At 35.4% G+C, this 13,669-nt stretch overlaps 2 protein-coding genes across 3 annotated transcripts; both read left to right on the top strand.

Annotated features, from left to right (window-relative positions):
* The first annotated feature begins 2,655 nt into the window (after positions 1 to 2,655).
* LOC109193775 (transcription factor SPEECHLESS-like) lies at positions 2,656 to 6,265 on the top strand. Its single transcript, XM_019344585.1, has 3 exons — positions 2,656 to 3,159; positions 3,538 to 4,092; positions 6,133 to 6,265. Exons 1-3 carry the CDS (start codon positions 2,749 to 2,751, stop codon positions 6,196 to 6,198), a joined length of 1,032 nt encoding a protein of 343 aa, XP_019200130.1. The 5' UTR covers positions 2,656 to 2,748; the 3' UTR covers positions 6,199 to 6,265.
* Positions 6,266 to 9,227: 2,962 nt separating this feature from the next.
* LOC109193774 (RNA polymerase sigma factor sigE, chloroplastic/mitochondrial-like) lies at positions 9,228 to 12,598 on the top strand. 2 transcript variants are annotated; one of them, XM_019344583.1, is made up of 6 exons: positions 9,228 to 9,345; positions 10,138 to 10,787; positions 10,874 to 11,020; positions 11,228 to 11,464; positions 11,550 to 11,813; positions 12,166 to 12,598. In XM_019344583.1, exons 2-6 carry the CDS (start codon positions 10,149 to 10,151, stop codon positions 12,361 to 12,363), a joined length of 1,485 nt encoding a protein of 494 aa, XP_019200128.1. In that variant the 5' UTR covers positions 9,228 to 9,345; positions 10,138 to 10,148; the 3' UTR covers positions 12,364 to 12,598. The 2 variants fall into 2 exon arrangements, with proteins under 2 accessions (XP_019200128.1, XP_019200129.1); XM_019344584.1 differs by lacking the exon at positions 9,228 to 9,345 and having other exon boundaries at positions 10,120 to 10,787.
* Positions 12,599 to 13,669: the final 1,071 nt, after the last annotated feature.

Genomic DNA, 13,669 nt, shown 5'->3' with positions numbered 1-13,669 from the left:
ATTAAAAAAAAAAAAAAAGTTTACGTTTCTTGAGAAACGCAAATCTCACTTGTGTTTTATGTTTGACCGAAAATGTGATAAAATGCATTTTTCAAATGTGTTTTTCATAATTTCGTTCAACTTTTTTTGGGGTCATATTTTGGGAATTGCATGTTCCTGTTGTCACATTTCTGTCATTTTCCCGGATATTAAATACCGTATGTAAAAAAAAAAAAAAAAAAAAATCTAGAAACGTGTTTTTTTTAAGTGTTATGTATTTTAAGGGGTTAACTGGAAAGGGGGAAAAAAAATCTCATTGCTAAAAGAAAACTTGTTTTTAAATTGTCATTTTCCTAGGTCTCCTTTTTCATTCCTCGTATTTGTGTTACCTAGCTTAAGTACTATTAACAAAAAAAATCTATAAACTATTATATATATATATATATATATATATATATATATATATATATATATATATATATATATATATATATAGAGAGAGAGAGAGAGAGAGAGAGAGAGGCGAGTTGCGGTGTCTTACGATGCGGCATCACCAATTGTTCAACAAATATACTAGGAAAATACACCGCAAAAAAACAGAGGAAAATTAGGTACGCATCACCAAACACACACCATTAGGAGTGAGTAAAAACACCATACACTGTTCGGAAATACACCATTGGGGGTGGTGAGATATATGATGTATTTTTTTTTTGAGTCTGTTGTGTATTTTTTGATGTTTTATTGCATTTCATTGTGGTGTGTTTTTCTTACACTGTTGGTGCATATTGTTAACACAGTTGGTGTATTCTGAAATTCCGCGGCACCGCCGCACGGGAAGACCCCGCCGCATTTGAACTTTCTTCTTTATATATATATATATATATATCATTAACTATTTTAAAGTATGAGAAATGCATGCTTTTATTCGAATTAATTATTTTCATAAATAATGAGATGGTCCCTTACAAAATGGTCCTCGAGGGGTGGGGGGCACTTTATATAGTGTTTTGTTGCCAGGGAACCACCAGGAGAAATTATATATAGTCTATATTTGTTTGCATGCAGAGGAAAGAATAACATCTCCCCCATGAGGGAAAATGACACTATATATTTTTATTTTAATTTCTATATTTGGGGAACTCACCATTTTTTGAGACTTGAGAACATATATTTTTATGTATATAATTTAATTTCCTCCTTCGAAAGGTATTTACAAACCTAATTATTAAAAAAAAAAAAAAGAAGTTACATTTTTCAATTCGATTGTCCATGCATCGTTACTAATCGTTATTGACAATAGCGACTAAATTGGTACTAATCAATATGAGACGAAATTAAGTCCAACAGTTTGAGACATTTAGGATCCTTTTGAAAATTCGGAAAATGATTTATGAAAAATGTTTTCTGAGTTTTCAATGTTTGGATGCAACGGAAAATTCAGTCAATATTAACCGGGGGAAATGAAGTCATTTTGGAGAAAAATGACTTCCGCTAAAATTTGGGGAAGTCATTTTTCGCCAAAATGTTTAAACATACAATTCTACTTGGTTTTTCATAAAATAAATTAAACACACCAAGTTTTCCAAAATGCAACCAAATATTGGAAAGAGAAAATGTTTTATGAGAAAATGACTTATGTTCCGGGAGTCATTTTCATTCCTGCTTTCCAAACGGAATAAATAAGCGGTTAATGCAGTTGTAATATAATAATTAAACTCTGTGGATGGATATTACTCGAGTTGATTTCAGATTAGTCTTGTAGTAGTGGAATATATGCATAAATATGAATTCAAGAGAAGTCATTAATGGGAAACAAGTGGAGCCTAAGTACTTAACCATCCCATTGTTTGCTTAATTGTGTTTAAACATGGTTGAGCAAAAACACTTGCAGTGTCAAGTCTAGATCATGCTCCATTTTTAATCTCTACATATCTTATTCTTTCTTCCCAATAAATAAATGCTTTAAATTAAAAAGTAAATAGTGTTGTGTTGTTTACTCATAATAAATTCTTCTTTAAAAAAAATAATTTGATCACACACTGTTTAAAAACAAAACCTGCCTAGCAAAAGTTTACGGTGACTCCATTAATGCCTATGCAAGCATTATTCAAGCATCAAATTTTTGTAAGCCGGAGTCTCAGTAAGATAAGGATCTTGATGACAATCAAGAAAACTATTTTTTACAAAGCTGTATTTTTGACTTTATATATATTAATTGTTAGCTAAATGATACAATATAATATTCAATGTAATCAGACTTAGATGTATGGTGTCCGCACGAGCTTAGCGTGTTTGGGAGAAGAGATCAAAATTTGAATCTCTACTATCAGAGTGTGGGGATTATATGTCTAAAGTAGACAGATCCCTTTTGCTGATTTGCATCTCCCAAATACTTTGTTAAACCTGAGTGTGGAGTCTTTAAAATTGGGATTCAACTTTTTTTGGGAGAAGACTTACAATGTATGGTACAAAATATAATGGCACTATAAGCAAAATTGAATTTACCTTGTACCTACATATATAGATAAGTTCAAAAATATTTCACTATTTACTAAGACATACCTGCATGAAACCCTAGCTTTATGACTCTTGTTATGTCAGTATTGTTCTAGGGAACAACGTCGCCATTTATACACCCTCTGCTCTGCTCTCTCCTTCAATTCTCTCCTATCAAACCCTCTCTCTGATCAAACACTCTCTCCATTTCTTCCCTTCTCAGCTAAAACATTTGCGTCGTCATAACTCGATCGTGACAAATTAAATATAATGGATACTGCAGGGAATTTATCAGATTTCTTTGAGGACTCGGAGTTCGCCGGCGACGCTTCGCCGGACGATATCTTCGGAATCCTTGAAGCTTTGGATGACTTTAACCAGACAGCTGCACCAGCGTTTTCCGGTGAAACAGCCGCCGGGAAAGATAATGACGGTGGTGGGGTTCGAGAGTTATTATCTGAGACTGAGGTGGAGGGTTCCAATTCATTATCACCACCGAGGAATTGCAAGAGACAGAAAAGTAGCGCAGCCACCGCCGCCGTTCCTGACGACGTTAACCCGTCGTCGGATGAACAACAACCTCGGATGTCTCACATAACGGTGGAGAGGAACCGCAGGAAACAGATGAATGGCCATTTGTCTGTCCTTCGCTCCTTGATGCCTTGCTTTTATGTCAAAAGGGTACGTATAGTACATTCCAATGCCAACTTGATCACATGTATACTGCCCATCATATATATATCAAAATATAATATATTATAAAATATAAATGTGTAGTTTAACTATTAATTTATAAACAGAATAATTCTGCAATCTGAAAAAGAATTTACCTAAATAATCTCAATCAAGTTAGTCAGACTAACCACAAAATTATAAGTTCAACTCTCAGCAGTAGACTAACACAAATTGGTTTACTTAATGTACACCTCAAACAGTGACTGTGAATATCTGAAATTTTTCTGCACCCGAAGACACTAATTAAAGAAGTTTGGTTCAACATATATATATATTTATATTTGGAAATGTTGATTTAGAATATGTTAATGATGTTATTATTAGGGTGATCAAGCATCAATAATTGGAGGGGTTGTGGACTACATAACGGAGTTGCAGCAGGTTGTTGAATCTCTGGAGGCCAAGAAACAAAGAAAGGTTTACAATGAAGTTCTTCTAAGTCCGAGAAAACCAGCATTGAGTCCCAGAATGAGCAGCTATCCCATTAGCCCGACAACGCCGCAACCGACCACCTCGTACGGCGCCGCCTGCAGGCCGCCGCTGCTGCCAACGCCGACGACGGGTTTTTTATCGTCCTCATCATCATCATCAGCCGCCAGCCAACTTATTATCGAGCCGCCGTCTTCTTGCTCTCCGACAGCCACTTCCTCCGCCTCCGTGGACAGCGCCAATGAGCTCGCCGCGAATTCGAAGTCGGAGATTGCGGAAGTGGAGGTGAAGTTCTCCGGCGCGAATGTGGTGGTCAAAACGGTGTCTCCGCGCATTCCCGGCCAGGCCGTCAAGATCATTTCTGCACTTGAGGATCTCTCCCTCGAGATCCTCCATGTCAGCATCAGCGTCATTAATGACCACACCATGCTTAACTCCTTCACTATTAAGGTAACTTTTAATCTTCCAATTTATTTATTTTTTTTTAGTGTTCTGTGTAACCGCACTACTAGAAATTATGAAATTTCTTACCACCTTAAAGTAATTTTAAATCCGACCACTTTTAGGGGGTGTTTGGTTCGGGTTATCTAGGATAACCAAAGTTATATTTGTCTAGTTATACAAGATTCCTTTGTTTGGTTGAAGTTATCCAACTTTCCCATGGAATGTTATTTACCCTCCACATCATCTTTTTTTATAATTTTGAGGGAATGTGATAACCTTCTTCTCCTTAGGTAATATAAGATTCCCTTGCTATTTTACAAAATTTGCCCTTCACTTTGCAAGATGATTTGTAATATGAGGACATTAAGGTAAAATAACCACTATAACATTCCCAACAATTCATCAACCAAACAGGTTTATATTATATAACCCAGTTTTTACCAAACACAGGAATCTAACATTCCCTAAGGTAATCTAACATTCCGTGAGCCAAACGCCCCCTTAATATCAGAAAAAAAATTTGTTGCTATTTCCGACCACTTTTTGTTTTGTTTCAAATTTATTTTTTCATATAAGTGGGAGTTCAAACTCCCGACCTCTCACCTCTCTTTAAGAGATAAGAGTGCACGACCCACTTAATATTTCAATTTAATTACATGCTCAACATAAATATCACGTTAACTTATAATCTTTTGTATAAGTCTAACTTTTGTATATGCTCAACTTTTGTATATGTGTTTTAATCTAAATATAGTAATTTAGTAATATAATTGATATTAGGTTAGGTTTATGGGAGTTCAAAATATCGTAGTAAAATCATATACTCCCTGGTCCATCTCATTTGTCTTATTTATCTTAATTGGTCAAACTAATTATTTTTTCTTTACTTATTTTTATTAACATTTTCTTAAAGTATAATTTTTAAATATATAAACTTTACCTTTTTTTTTTGAAAGGCTATATAAACTTTACCTATTATTTATAATTTTATTATAAAAAATTAAATTATAAATAATTTCAGTCAAACTTTATTAACTGAATTCAATACATAAAATTGGTAGAAGTAGAAATAAACCAGAAAGTGAAGTGCATGCCTGCCATTATGTACGACGGACATGCATTATTTCTTTCTTGCCTATTTAGGCTAGCTGTCGACCTCGGGAATACCACTTATTATTCTCACTGCATGCAAATTAGGACTTCATTTTTTTTTTTTTTTACTGCAAAAAGAGTTATTTATTCCATTTTTTATAATTTTTTTTAGTTTCCAAACAATAATAAGATGCAGGTCACAACAGTTACGAATAATTGTTTCTCACTTTCTTGCATCAAGTACAAGTCAAAAGTTAAAAGAAAAATGTTTTGAATTTATACATGTAAGCAGATATTATAGGAACATTAACCTATATTTTTTGAAAACTTTTGTGTTATATTGCGAGAAGTACCTGATCAGAACTGGGACTTTACCTATAAATAGTGATGGGATTACTCCGTATCAACTAGTACACATATGGTAGTCACGGATCTACTATTAGAATAAAGTTTGGCCAGATCTACACCAATCTGGTATGCTTATCTTTCCGACCATCTCTTCTACCAAGCTCAGCTATAGGCAACCATATGCAAGGGCTATAGTAATCGATGTGTCCTGACCTACCAACCTGATTCTACTGGCAAAACGCAATGGCGGTGCACCCAGTAAACTTAGGAATATTAGGACATGTGGTCAAGTCACCCTGGGCCCTGATTTGAACTTGTACATCGGTTCCACGTGCCATACATGCTATGAGACCGGGGCATGTTCCCTCTTATTCTCTATAAATACTACATTAATTGTTATAGGGAGGGACTTTTGCTAATTGTTAGTTCGAGAACCTCTGGCCCACGGTCAAATATTCCGAGCTTCATAACTTAAACTAACAAGCAAACTATGTATAGTGATCGCAGTCGAAATTAACCCTAGCACCATATTACGTAGTATACGCTCGTATTTACTACATCAGTGTTATTGATTAAGGCTAATGGGTGTTTTTGTTGTGTGGGTAGATTGGGATTGAATGTCAACTCAGTGCGGAGGAACTGGCTCAACAGATTCAGCAAACATTCTGCTAATGATTATGCATGCTGTCACAACAACATTAAATTACATATGATTGCTCCATCATATCATGTCGTCCGCATCCAGTTTATATATGCCCATATATATATATGTAACTTAATCGATTTTGTTTTGCTAAGAATATATAGGACTGCATGCTTTAATTTCCCAACAGATTAAATTAGTTGTAGATTTTGTCCATTGATTAACCCTAATTAATTATTATGTGTTCACTGTCTGTCTTGGGTTAACTTCTGCTTCCTTTTTTGTCTTTTTATATTGGCCGTTTGCGTCGCATGGCAAATTATGCTGTGCATCCGCATGCACCATGAACCATGCATGGTGCATACGGATGCAAAAACGACGTCGTTTTATTAAAAACGGGCGTCTCTTTTTTTTTAAAAAAAAAAAATTCAAATTCGATTCCCAGCAACAACATATGAACTAAAATTCCAGAATCGATGAATTATAATTCCATAATCTATGAACTAAAATTCCAGAATCTAATCTATGAACTAAAAATTCCAGAATGAATGAACTAAAATTCCAAAATCTATGAACTAAAATTTCAGAATCGATGAACTACAATTCCAGAATCGATGAACTATAATTCCAAAATCAATGAATTAAAATTCCATAATCTATGAACTAAAATTCCAGAATGAATGAACAACATAATATTGTTGCTGGGAAACGAACCTGATTTTTTTTAAAAAAAGAGACACACATTTTTAATAAAACTACGTCATTTTTACATCCTATGCACTATACATGGTGTATACGGATGCACAACATAACTACTCGTGTCGCATTATAGTCCATATAATAAGTCTACGCCATTGATATGCTCACCAGTTAATGGGCCTTTAGTAAAATGCTTTTTTGGTCCATATTCAATGGGCGTGCACAAATTGGGCAAATTATTGTATGGACCATGGTCCACACAATATTATGTGGACCATAACAAAAAATATATTTTTAATATACTAAATGTATATTATTTTTGTACCGAATATACATTATACAATATAATATATACTCAGAACAAAAATAATGTACATCCCCTGAATGCAATATACATTATTTTACAGTAGATAAAATATGGTCCACACAATAATGATTGCACAAATTGGCTTCAAGGTTAACACCTCATCTATCATGTGATGTGGCGGCAAATTATTGTGTGAATCATAAAAAAATATATATATATTTTTAATATACTAAAAGTATATTATTTGTATATTAAATGTAGATTATTTAATAGTATAATAGACACAATATGAGTGTGAGATGGCGGCTTTATGCATGACATTTAATTTGATATTAATAGCGTTTAAAACATGGTTACATACCTAGGTCTTTGGGTCTTGGCCTCTTGGGTCACTAATTGAAGATATACGAGACGTATATGATAATTTTTGATCTTTTTTTGAACATCAAAACTTAATGCATTAAATTTAATAAAAGAGTGTCAACAAGATAAAAAGGCGGAGTGCCCAACCAATGTTGCAAAAAACGTTTGGCGCCCCCTAGGCGTCAAGGGGGCGCCTAGACGCCGATTTTTTATTTTAATTTTTTTAATTTTTTAAAAATAAAAAAAATTAAATTAAAAATTATGAATTTCACTAATAAAACATAAGGTTCCTTTAGTTTTTTCTTACAAATTATTTACATAAGTTGTTGTAAAATCGTTTTGAATATTGTTGAAACCATCTATATACATAAAAAAAAAATTAAAATTAAGAGCAAAAAAAACATTTTTTGGAGAAATTAGAGGGCCAAACCGCCTTCGAAAAATACGCGATTTGAAAAAAAAATTGTCCAAAACGGACAATCGAGTCAAAAGTTATACCTTCCCGAACTTTTAACACTTAAAAAAAAAAAAAAAAAAAAAAAAAAAAAAAAAAAAACGGTCAAACCGGCCGGCCGGCTGCGGAGGAGGCCAATTCCGGCCTTCCTCGCGGCCGCCTAGGCGCGATTTTTGCAACCGTGTGCCCAACCACTCGCTGCAACCTGACACATAGACGATCTTCCGAGTCACATCGTGGACAGCACGATTCGCATATTGCTTAGTAAAATAAAAACAATCACTACCTATTGTGGATGCTACTTGTTTAATATCATCAATACCAATACCAAAAACGGGGCTAAAAGAACTTGAAGATAAAGCATGCCAAACCAGTTGTGAATCTATTTCGACATCAGCATCTCATAGCTAACTCCTTCAACCAGCTTAATGCTTCTTGAATGCTCACTGCTTTGCCCTTTTTTTGCAAACAAGCAGAACGTGAAGCGTCCTCTCAATCATCATAGTTGTTTATGTCACATCAACACCAACATGTGGCATAACCAATCTTACTGACTTGTAGGTGTGTGTCACATGCTCCTAGTCAATATAAATTGTTACATACGCTCTATCCTCAACGCTATAAAAATCAATTTGTTTCACATAACTAGGGACTTCGCATTAAGAACATCTTTAATATTTTTTCGGACTATTGAAACCCTTCCGACCTACTTTTTGCTTCTAGAACTTGTAAGATAGTTACAGATTTTCTTAATTAGCTAATCAAACATCAAATTTCACGAAAACTTTACACCAAGGATTCAAGAAATGACGAAATGTTCTTTTTGCAAAATTTATGGCTTCTATTATGCAACGTTAGTTCCCTCACACCAACGCCACGTAAAACCACAAAATTTTCCAATCCAGTGCAAAAGTGTGGGGCCATGCTGACGTTGACTAACATCTTTGACCCATTTTCAGCCAGCCGCGTGTCATATATATATATATATATATATATATTCTTTTTTTGAATTATCCATATCTATATTCTCCCTCCAAATATCTCCCCTCCCACTCTCATCTCACCACGTCAGACTTCCTCCACCGTGGCACCCTCCACGTCATATAGCGTTTTTCTTTGTGCTCGACGTGGATCGTTCTTCACCGTCTGCGGAATCGCTCGACATTTCTGGCCCGTTGATCTGTCATGGAAAAAAGCTTGTGGCTGCAGAAATTCGAAAGGGTATATATTGCCTGAGGAATATTTTTGTCTGTGAAATACTACGGTCCAGGGCCCTCTGTTTGATTGAGAGTCACCGGAATCTTGAATCTCCGGCGACCAGAAACTCTGCAGACTTGCTGAATTCTCTCTGAGGTATATACAGCTCTCTTTGGGTTTCTTCTTTTGTTTGAGAAATCGTTTTTTGTTGGATTTGAATAGCTGAAAATTGAATCATTATTCTCATAAGTGCCCAGAAACCGTCATGAATTCAAATGCAAAAAATCAATCTTTAAGGATGAAATCACCAGTAAACAGAAAATGAATTTCCAGATTTGTTTCTGAGAGCTTTAGCAGCATTCTGTGTAGGAAAATTGGACTGTATTTTTAGTAGATAATGAAATTTTTTCTGTATTTGAATTTGAGCAACTGAGTATTCCTTAGTTCTACTAAAGTGTAAAGATAGATAGTATTGTAGTATCTATTAACCCAATAATTCATAGCAGTTGGTAATATGACTATTAGTTTCGAAAGACCGGTTCTTGCAGGGGTGCATCATTTCAAATAGCTCTAAGTTAGTGGGGACAACACCAGCCGATTAGACTGTTGACTTAGTAACCATAAGATTTCACGTTCGACTCTCAGTGGAATTGAAGTGACCTAATGGTTTTCTTGGTTTAAGTCATTCAACTATGCGCAACCTAGGTTGATTTATCTGATTGTTGTCCTTTGCTAGCTAGAGTCACAATGCGGGGTTTAACCAGTATACACCCTCGGATAGTGACTGGGGATTAGTCTGATACGGTGTTTGGGGATTAGTTATTAGTTGATTGTATAAATAATATGTTTCAAATGTTGAATCTTCATGGTTTGCTGGTTGGAATAATGTTCTTACTGACAACATTGTTAGCTGATTTGTATCAATAATTTCATGTTTATAAAACACAGACTTTATTGGCATGGGAGTTGTGACTGTTTCTAGCTCTGCTGCAAGGAGTCCTTTGGGATTGAGCACGAGATTTTCCTCTCGTTTATGTGCGCTTAAAAGACCGTTAGTACTGTCATTCAAAGCCAATAAACCGAAAAATGCTGCTGCTTTGGTTTATCCTGATGAACCTACATCGTTGTCTCTAGAGACATCGAAAGAGAGTAAAAAGAGAGTGGGGCGAGCTAAAAAGCGTTCAGATAGGATTCATGCTGTCTCTACGGGTGAAGCCTCTCCGAGTACTCTAGATTTGGATTACAATGATGTTGCTGCCAAACTCGAGAAATTATACATCCATAGTCCAGAACCTACTACTTCTCGTATAGGTTCTGAAGGCTGTATAGTCAAGAGAAGTTGTCAAAGGAAGAAAACGAAACGGTTGAGTCTTGATAAGAGGGTTGCTCTTAGAAACATGAAGGGAGACGAAATAGTCGCTTCTTCCCACGAAAGGAAGCGTAAGGAGGAAACAGAAGAAGAAAAAATCAATAAACTCGTTAGAGAATATTCGGTTGGCACAGATTTAGTGAGCATGGACTGGAAGAAAATGAAAATCCCAGCAGTTCTTGCTTCATCTGAGCATGCCTGGCTCTTTAAGTTGATGCAGCCTATGAAGGTAAGGATAATGTTTATGCGGTTTATTTTTTCCCTGATAACAATCCTATAATTTATGGTGTAAACTTTCTTTTTGCTGAAATTAAGGTAATCCTTCAAGTTAAGGAACACTTACAAAACGATCTGGGGCGAGAACCATCTGGTGTTGAAATAGCAGAAGCAACAAATGTGGATATTGTTGTACTAAGGAAAATATTGGAAGCTGGTCGAGCAGCACGAAACAAATTGATCAAGGTAACTCTTACGTTTTATTGCCTTCTTCTTTTAAGAAAAGTTTAATTGTCCGCTTGTAATGAAACTCGTGTTTCTGTGTACTATTTATTACACTTTTTTTTTTTTAGTACTACTGACTCTGTTACAATGCAGTATCTGTTCATACTGTTTATTTACACTTGTTTTGGTAACTGTTGTAGTTCACATAGTGATCATATTTCGTTGCAGCACAACCTACGACTGGTTTTGTTTGTCATCAAAAAATATTTTCAAGATTTTGCAAACGGTCCAAAGTTCCAAGACCTATGTCAAGCGGGCGTGAAGGGCCTTATTACATCCATTGATCGATTTGAACCAAAAAGGAGGTTACAGCTCTCGACATACGGTCTCTTTTGGATTAGACATGCAGTTATACGCTCCATAACTCTTTCGAGCTTCATTAAAGTGTCCTTCGGGCTTGAGTCGGTGCGTTCTATACTTCTATATTGAAATTATTAAATTTGTTGCATGTAGATGCCAATAAAAGAAGTGTGATTTTGTTTTGATTCAGGTAAGAGCTGAAATCCAGAGGGCGAGATTAGAATTGTTGTTTGAACTTCAGAGGATGCCAACAGATGAAGAGATAACGGGACGAGTAGGAATCTCCACTGACAGATACCACGAAGTGATGAAAGCATCGAAACCCGTTTCCTCTCTCCATGCAAGGAACCGCGTGACACAAGAGGAGCTTATCAATGGAATTACTGATCTCGATGGTGTTGAAGGCGATAAGAGGCAGCAACCCGCTCTTCTAAGGCTTGCTCTTGACGATGTGGTAATTTCTTTCGATCGCTTTCTTTAAAGTTTAGCTGTAACCTATGTTGCTTTCTAATCTGATAAGGTAACATCTTTTTTAATGTTATCTAAGGAAAATGGTTTTGTGACTACTGTCTTATCTTCCTAGTACTCGTTTTTATAACCAAAAGAAATCTTCATAGTACTTGAGCTGGTACTTTGTCATTAGTTTATCAGTTACCAGTTTCAGATGGATTGATAAACTCGATGCCATTAAATCACGATGAAAAGATGAAATGTAGCACTTTTCTGCAATAGTTTAATGGTTCTTGCTGTTTTTTTTTTTTTTTTCTGGTGCAGAAGACAATTAACTCGTTTTAATGTTTTCATAGCTTGATTCTCTGAAACCGAAAGAAAGCCTGGTGATCAGACAGAGATATGGGCTCGATGGCAAAGGCGATAGGACACTGGGAGAAATTGCGGGAAATCTAAACATTTCGAGAGAGATGGTGAGGAAACACGAGGTGAAGGCTCTCATGAAGCTCAAGCATCCAGCCCGAGTGGATTATCTTCGCAGATACATTTTCTAAGGACACCAACGCCCTTGATCAGCTCGAGCCATCACAAGAACAGCGCTTCCGATATGTGTTTGGTGTCGCGATTATACACTTATACTAATCATTTGTATCATAATCACATACAGATGTAACTTACACACATGATAATAAAGAGGAAAAAGAATCATATAATACAGCTAAATATTGAGTTTTACATGACTGAAATCACTGTCTGTAAGTAAGCCAATCAATTTACAACTTCTGCAGATGCCCTTTTCTCTTTTTTGGGTAGTAATGAAAGGTGAATGAATGTGTGGTAGGTGTAAGTTGGTAATAGTACTGAAAGGGATGTGAATCTACCTTTGCTAGCTTGAATCATCCTAGTACTGCCACTTTACTGCTTAGTTGGCATATGGTTAGGATTGTTCATTGAATCTGACATGAGATATGTTTGAATCTATTGTAACTAAAAGTCTAAATTGATCGTTAAACTATAAGGGTGTTTGGTAAATGACTGTTAGCTGATTGGATTAGTGGACTTGACTAGTTGATAGCATTAACTGATTGTAGAAAGGTGTTTGATAAATTAACTGTTAGTTGTTAGCTGATTACATCATTACATACAAAATGACATTCTCAAAAAACTGATTGAAAAAACCACTTTGAGAAGCTTTTTGAATTTTAGCATTTTGGAACAATAAGTTGTTACATAAGCTAATTAATCAAACACTCATTGATTTTAACCAAGTCAAACAATTAATAGTGGTCAAATAAGCTAAAAGTAACTGATAGGCTTACTATTTTAGCAAAGAGGGCCTATAAATTTATATTACCCTAAACACACCCTCACACAAAGAAGTTTTCTAGTTTAGCACCTAAAATGCATCTAACTTGAACCAAAGTTAAAGGCATGCAAAACTGCATTGCAATATATCAAGTGCTTTGGTAGTGAATTGGTGGTAGGAAGTATTTGTGTGACCTGATAAATACAACCGCCACAAGATTTTAAATTTGACTTTTTTGCAGGAGTTATTTATTAACTTTTTCTATTTGAGATTGGCCTGTTAGTTATGAATAACCTATGCTGGTTTATCTCTTTATGATCCTTGGTTGGTTATGGTCACAAGACATGCTTAATCCAAGACACGCACTCGAGTAGTGGTTGCAAATTTTCCCTAAAACAAAGAAAATTTAAATGTCAAGACTAATAATACCTAATAGCTAGTAAACATTTGTGCACATATCATGAATGTTGGGACCAAGTTAAGCCAGATTTTACCGTTTGTGATAGAGTTAGAGTTTCGATTCGAGTATTGTTTCGCATTTTAAACTCTTCTAT

Source organism: Ipomoea nil, unplaced genomic scaffold, assembly GCF_001879475.1.
Source record: "Ipomoea nil cultivar Tokyo-kokei standard unplaced genomic scaffold, Asagao_1.1 scaffold1932, whole genome shotgun sequence".
NCBI classification, from domain to species: Eukaryota; Viridiplantae; Streptophyta; class Magnoliopsida; order Solanales; family Convolvulaceae; genus Ipomoea; species Ipomoea nil.
Note: the sequence above shows the minus strand (reverse complement) of the source record. Positions and strands in the feature narration are given on the sequence as shown.